Below are 7,500 nucleotides of genomic sequence, written 5' to 3'. Positions count from 1 at the left end.
AAAAAATAATAATACTGAGGAAAAGAAATTTAAAGCATGGTCAGTTTGTTTATCTTTATTTTCACTTTTAGTCATGAAAATAAAGATCAAAATGTCTACTGTGCAATGAAACTTGTAGCAATTTGATTGATGGTTTGGTTTCTTATACAAACCCTCACATTTTTTAAATTCCTTAAGTATATGTAATAATTTGGTACATAAATCAAATTTTAGTAATATTATGGAAACTAATAATATTCATGTATCATATGACCAACTGGCTGATTCGGCAGTCACCCAATGCCATTTTTGTTCGAAGTCATGGATTTCATGTATACTACTTGGCAATAAACCATGTACCAAATATTGATGAAATTCATTATAAGAATGAATAACTTAGTCAACAGTAACAATGAAATTCTAGAGGAGGATAGTTAACATCAGACAGCTCGGGTGCAGAACATCATTTTGATCTTGTTTTGTTTTCATCAACTCCTCTGAGTGTTTTGTAAATTACAACATTTTAGGCAGTCACATGTGAGCCACATTTCAAGCACACAAAGGTTCTAACAGTTGAATTTCCTAATAATTTTCAATATTTTTTCTTGTACTTTTTGTTGTCATATTCCAATCTATTCCATTTATATCTATATATAGTGGTCATACTCTAAATATTTAAAATGCTGTAGGATCCACTGGAAGGAAAATATACTATGGAATCAGTGGAAAACCTCGAATGGATAGCCAATCATTCATAAGAGGATTTTTCCTTGCATGCATGAGTATGAAACTGCCTTGAACTTGATTTCCACCATGGGGCCCATGCCTTGTAGATCCCAAGGAAATTGGTTTGATGGGAATTTTGAGAAGACCTACGTGAGCTTTCCAACTGCAACGCGAAGGTTGTAGTTCTTGTCAAGGGCAGTGTTGAAGGCACCTGTGTCCCCATCGGGAAGGCTAGAGAACTGCAGCTTCCCTATGGCCATGCGCAGCTCCTCATTCTCTACTATGAGCCGATTTATGCGCTCCCGTAGGTCTCTTGCATGTTTCCCATCCTTGCCTGTGACTGGGTGAGGTTGAAAAATGTCTTGAGGTGGTTATTTAACCATTTACTTTGCAAGTCATGTTGTCAAAGCAATAATCCAAACATTACATGGAAACCAATGGCACCAATAATGCCACTAACAAATAAAAATAAAACATCACACTGAGTATACATAGAACACTAAGTTAATCTTAAAAAACAGTAATAACAATCCTCACTCTTGAATGGTGTGACATTTTCTTGCTGAAGTCGTGAGACTTCCAACTCAAGATTCCCATTCTCCTGATTCATCTTCTCAATGAGCTGGTTGAGGAGGGTGGTAAATCATGAATAATTAGTAATGACATATGATATATATTGAATGAGCCTGAACAGATCCACACTTGAATCACTTCCAGATAATGTGTAGTCATAGGTTGATGATATCATACTGAGTGGATTTACAATAAGAAGAAAAAGGGGACTCAAGAGCTATCTCTGGTTATTCCTCAAGTATGCTAAATGATTTTTTTTTTCTGATTTTTTAAAGTAATAAACTGATCTTCCCAAACTAAAACTCTCTTCTAAATTGTTTCTCTATTCATTCTGTCTCATATGTACATTTGCCCTAAATTAATCATGACTGCAGCTGGCTTTGGTGCTGGGGGTGAGATTTACATAAACACCTGAAGTACAAAACTGTCAAACCAGTTTTAAGGGCGCCATTCCAGAGAATGTTTGTTATCCCTCTTATTTTGATCCTTATCATAAATCATATCATAATCAATAATATACCATTGTTACTTTTTTCTTTAGACCATAGTATAAAACATTCTTTGGACATCTATGAATGGATATCTAAAAGCAGTCATGGTAGAGAGCAGTGGGCATTGATATGGGATGTATAGCAAACTGCATACAAGTCCAAATGCCAAGTTACACGTTTAAGACCAAGCCAAGTTGTCCGCTTGCATTCTGATAATAAACAAAGACAAGCTTCCCACTGTTACATCAGCTCCCCCTAGCATGGGTCATGGTCAGACAACATAAGCACACTGGTAATCAAGACCCACGCGCATTTAGAGTCCACGAGAGGTCAAAAGCAGACAGAGTCTTGTCACATGTATAATATATGTGATCTGTTATTCTATGATAATCCGAGACCAGGTAGTTGCTTGACACGGTACAACAAGATGTTAAGACAACTAACTCAGTTATACCCCCTTGACCCCCATCACCTGGAATGGTGCCCTTTGTTTAAGGGAACTTCTTTTTAAGTATATATTGTAAATTACGTAGCAACTGACAGCATGTGAGAATGGAGGATGAGAAATTTCCTTATAATCTTGCCTTATCACCAGTTAGTAACTCAGCATTAAACACTGATGTTTTTAAAAAAAGAACAAGAATAAATCCTCACCTTGATTCCTTTTCTGTTACGTACAAAAATAAAATACTTATATCAGATTCATTAATAACACACAACAAACCAAGATACTTAAAAAAACATTAATTGTTAGTCACACCTGCAGGTTTTCTATCTCTACTGCAGCAGCCAAATCCTCATCACACGCGTCTTCAACAATGTCATCTTGCCCAGACTGGTCCAGAGGAGGAAGGACAGGACTCTCGGTTGTTCCCTGTACACCCTCCTCTCGGATCAAGGGATCACAGCTCTCTTGGCTGCATGCATCTTTGACCTCGTCAGCCTCTGCATCTTCATCCTGCACACTTCCAATAATTTCCTTATCCTCCTTGAATATGTTCCTGTCCTCTGCCACACTTCTGGATAGGCTGGCCTCGAAGTCCTCCTCCCGCATAAGGTCTGGGGTTGCAAAGGTGGGGTCAGTGGCCACCCCGAAGCCCTCTGCAGGCCCCTGGTTGAGGGCTGCCATGTCAGCCTTCCTCCTGGTGGCACTGAGCACCACCCCGGCATCCTCTAGGGGGGTCACCAAGGACTCTACGAAAGACTCCACAATCAGCAGGTTTTCCTCACTCTCAGGCAGGACTGGCACAAAGGGTGCATCTACACCCGGGTAAGCAGACTCATGCAAGTCTGCTTCAGGGGGGTATGTGTCCATTAGGGGGGGCTGAGGGGTGTCAAATGAGAATCCAGGAGCAGGGGCAGGAGGGGGCTGTAAGGGTGAGTTCATGCAGCTCACCAAGTCATCCTGAAGTTCTCGCAGTTTACGTACCTGAGCAGAGTTCAGTGTGTCTTGCCACATACTGCGGCTGGACCAACCTGCAATGTAAGGAGCTTCCATGTGACACCTGATATTCCATTACTGATTAAAGTAATGCTAAATTTATTGATTACATAAAAACTGATCATTTTACTGCATTTAGAACAAAAAGATATACATAACTAAATAGCCTTAATAAAAGATAATCAGGTAAACAAAAAGAACCATATCAAAACAAACTAAATTTTTCTAATAATAAATCACAATCTGACAACAAAGATGGTCACTTTCATCTGAAAAACTAACACCTTTGCCATTATTATCATTAAACACCAGGCTGTTTGAGTCACTTCAGCAATATTGAGTCTAATGCTTAATCCTAGTTCATTATCTAACAAAAGTCACAAAGAAAAAAAGAAAGAAAAAAAGAAAAATCCTGAAAAACATTATCAGCATAAAATACCTACTTGGTTAAAACCATATCCATGACATGCACTAACATAGATACACATTTTTCTTTTCATGTCACTGGAATATTTATAATAAACAAAATGCTAATTCATTCTCCTCACTACTTAACATAAACCATGATTTACAATCATGGTTCACAAGTTGAAAAAAAGAAAAATGGAAAGCAATTAAAAATACGTGAGGCAATTCTTTCCAAAAACGTTTCATCATATGTGGTTAAAATTAGTTAAAACACAAAATACTAACAGTGAATAAAACTTATAAGAAAACTAACACTCATGCAGTTCCTTCATCTTTGTGAGAAAAAACATTCATGAGATTAAACTCTTAATAAAAAAGGAAACATTACACACCAGCACTTCACATTCGGTCAAGCTGTCTGACTGAGCAGACATTCACAACACAGACAAATGCACAAATGTAATCACATACTTCTATACGCACAAAAAAATATGTGCACTCCTCCCTCCCCCCTCTCTCTCCCTTCCCTATACCCCCTCCTCTCACTCTCCCCCCTTCCCCCTCTCTTTCTCCTCTCCCCCATCTCTCCCTCTCCTCCCCTTCTTTCTCTCTCTTTCCCCTCCCCCTCTTTGTCTCTCCTCCCTCCCCTCCCCCCTCTCTCTATCCTCCCTTTTCCCCTCTTTCTCTCTATCCTCTCTCTCCTCCTCACTCTCTCTTTCCTCTATCCTCCCTCTCCTTCCCTCTCTATCTCAATTTCCCCTCCCTCCCCTTCTCCCTCTCTCTTTCACATAAACACACACGTTCTCACACACATATGCACATGCACACCCACAAACACACCCTCCCATCCACCCATCCACACACAACCACACACTCTCACCCACCCACATACACCCATACACAAAAACACAAAACAGAATAAACATACAGATAAAAGCATTGTCTGGAAGAAAGAAAATGTAAACAATACACAAAACAATTTCTTTTCAGGAGACATCACTGTTACGAGTAAAAGAAAATCCTCATGTGTTAGTAACTGTCCATAACAAAAAACAAAAACAAAAAACCCCAAACAGTCACTTTCCAAACCTTTGTCAATGCTCTCCACAGACAGATCCACTAGGCCTGTAATTCAATTCCAATTTAAAGAACAAGGGCACATGGATTCACTAGAGACTGCAGATTAAAAACTCTGAGACTATTTAGATCACAGCCAAAACTAACTGAACAGTTACTTGAATACATAAAAAGAAAATTTGTAGTAAAGCTCTCTATGTAAAACAATATCTACATGAAGAGAAAAGAAACAAAGCCATTGCAAGAAAATAATCTTCAAGTAGATCTCAACTCCCCTTCAAGTGCAAAAGTCTAAAGGTTACATACAATCTTTTCCCCTTTGAACCGTATTCATGTTGACAAATGTGGAATGGTATGAATGAGAACGAATATCTTCACAATACAAGAGATGTATTTAACCGGTTTCGATTATATCTTCGTCAGAAATACATCTCTTGTATTGTGAAGATATTCGTTCTCATTCATACCTTTCCACACATTTCCCCTTTCGTCTTTTTGCTCTGGGTATATTTCATTTCATCTTTTCATGTGTTACTGTTTGTTTGTGGTTTGTGAAAAGCCTTAGTTTTTAGACTATTGCAAATAAATGTTACAAAAGATACATTACAAACACAAAAAAAATCACATCTCCTTTATCTATAACAGAATACCTTCTATATCAAAAGATAAGAAATAGAAGCAATTTTGTGTAAACAAATATGCCCTACAAATAGGAGGAAGCTTATATCTTATGATTTGTGTATCGAGTTTCAAATATATTAGTCTTTGAGGCTGCTAACAGTTGTTCCTAATAAGAAACACTTTGATTGAAAGATACCCCACAAAAGGACATGAGAATTAACAACAAATCCTTTGGGTGTCACTGGTCCAAACTATCTAAGGAGAAGAAGAGAGAAATCTTCAAGTTTCATGGGTAATTTCCCAAGATCAACAACCTGTAATCTGGCCTTAGGAGGTTACCCAGGACCTAACTGGTCTTTAGCACGCAGACAGCTTTGGGTAATGGGAAGCTATGACTGATCATGATGATGCCTACAGAGGCATTACTTGTAGCTTAGCTAATATTTTGGCTTTATAAGTTGTGTTTATCTCCATGTACATATCTCTGTCTATAACTATATATATTTATATCTAACTATACATATTTATTTCTTTATACATGTGTACTTCTGTATCTAACTATATATATATATATATTTTTTTATATGCGTGCACCTCTAAGTTTCTATATTCAAGGGCTTCTTCATCTACCTTCATATAAGAAAGGCCAAGGGTTTCAGGTTTCTAAAGATTCATGAACCAGAAATACAATTTTAACCCATTGCAGACAGAAAAATGCAGGGTTCATTGTCTGTTATTTTTTTGTGAATGTCTCTACACATTTTTTCACGAGTGACCAGCCACCAAGGAGTCAAGTAGTACACCTCATGACCTCACTTGATTTCAGCTTTCCTTGAGTTCTTAGGAAGAGTCATTTTCAATAATGCTATCATTACCAATGTTGTTATTATCAGTATACACATTACAACATTACTAATAGAAATATAAAATAAAATCAAATATTTCATAAAAATCAAAGAAATGGGTAACACGTGAGATAGGTTCTACTAATAATTGGCTCATTGGTGACTAAGTACTTGTGAAGCCATCTTTGTGTAAAAACAATTACTATATTGAACTCACAGTGGGCATGGCATGTAGGCCATCAGATTAAAATAAGAAAGAAAGAAAGAAACAATTTCAACAATAAAGAACAGATTTTGTGATTTCATGTGTTGACATGAACAATCAAATAAACATACTCCATGTTAAAATGACACCCATAAAATGATATACAAAAATGTATGTAAAGCCAAGTAAGTTTTCTGGAATTTTTTGAAAATGTCACTTAAAGTAATGTCTGTGTAGCCTCCACTCCAATATAATACTGTCTTATGTTTAAGTGTCAAAATCACAAACCCTGTTATAATGACTAAATACAAAGCATTGTGATGTAATGGACATCATATCAGCATTATACCTTTTGTTCATGATAAGAACCCATGTTTCTAATGGATGCATAATCAACAGGCGTTATCTCTACCCTTGGCAGTACATAATAAATCCTAGAATTCTCACCAAGGAAATGTCCTAAGCCAAGCCCAAGTACACAGGCCAGTGTGAGTGCAACCACGATGTTCAGCCGAGAGTTGAGGTCTCTGTCTGGGGTATGGCGGTACTGGGTGTCAGGTCTGTGGGAGAGAAGAGCAAATTTTTTAAATAGTATGCTTTTCTGGAGTATACCAAATCTCCTTTAATCCTTGCTTTCAATAAAATTGCAATAAGGCTTGTATTGCTTATTTGAGTTTTCAATAGAAACAATGCATCAAGAATGCCAGCTAGAAATTTATGGTCCAGAAATATCTAATATATCATACTGTTCTGACAATCACATTCAAACCTTAGGTAGACTAAGTGTTGCACACCTAAAGAAAAGATAGAGAAATAAGAGTCTTATCATCTTATACACATACACTTACAAACCAAGACATAGGCAAACACCAATAGACACACAGACACAGACACACAGTCAGTCAGTCAGTCAGTCAGACAGACAAGACTGAGACACATACACAAAGAAAAAATATATACATATATATCTTTACTTTATTGCTGGAAGATCATCTGGGAGTGAAGGCGAGGAGGCCAGAGAGAGGTCTGTTTCTTCATCAGCAATTTTCTCCTTCTCCTCATCCAGCACGGAAATATCTGTGCTGGCAAGGCTCTCTACATCTGCTTCACCTGAAAGCAAGCTATGAGTCAGAA

The 7,500-nt window shown here is 37.5% G+C and overlaps 1 protein-coding gene across 25 annotated transcripts in view; it reads right to left on the bottom strand.

Annotated features, from left to right (window-relative positions):
* The window catches only part of LOC113824690 (uncharacterized), a 43,600-nt gene that overhangs the window by 12,464 nt on the left and 23,636 nt on the right, over positions 1 to 7,500 (bottom strand). For 13 of the 25 annotated variants that reach the window (XR_011398766.1, XM_070125909.1, XM_070125896.1 and 10 more), the window contains 6 exons: positions 7,341 to 7,476; positions 6,814 to 6,926; positions 4,708 to 4,743; positions 2,530 to 3,245; positions 1,243 to 1,327; positions 856 to 1,045 (listed from right to left, as the gene is read on the bottom strand). Coding sequence is in view for 21 of the 25 variants with exons in the window: in XM_070125909.1 (XP_069982010.1) it covers positions 856 to 1,045; positions 1,243 to 1,327; positions 2,530 to 3,245; positions 4,708 to 4,743; positions 6,814 to 6,926; positions 7,341 to 7,476 (1,276 nt within the window). In the remaining 4 variants the exon portion in view is untranslated. The remainder of the gene's footprint in view (positions 1 to 855; positions 1,046 to 1,242; positions 1,328 to 2,529; positions 3,246 to 4,707; positions 4,744 to 6,813; positions 6,927 to 7,340; positions 7,477 to 7,500) is intronic. The other 12 variants (XR_011398767.1, XR_011398768.1, XR_011398769.1 and 9 more) reach the window with 3 other exon arrangements.

The sequence above is a fragment of the Penaeus vannamei genome, chromosome 9 (assembly GCF_042767895.1).
Source record: "Penaeus vannamei isolate JL-2024 chromosome 9, ASM4276789v1, whole genome shotgun sequence".
Lineage (NCBI taxonomy): Eukaryota > Metazoa > Arthropoda > Malacostraca > Decapoda > Penaeidae > Penaeus > Penaeus vannamei.
This window is presented reverse-complemented; position numbering and strand designations above follow the sequence as displayed.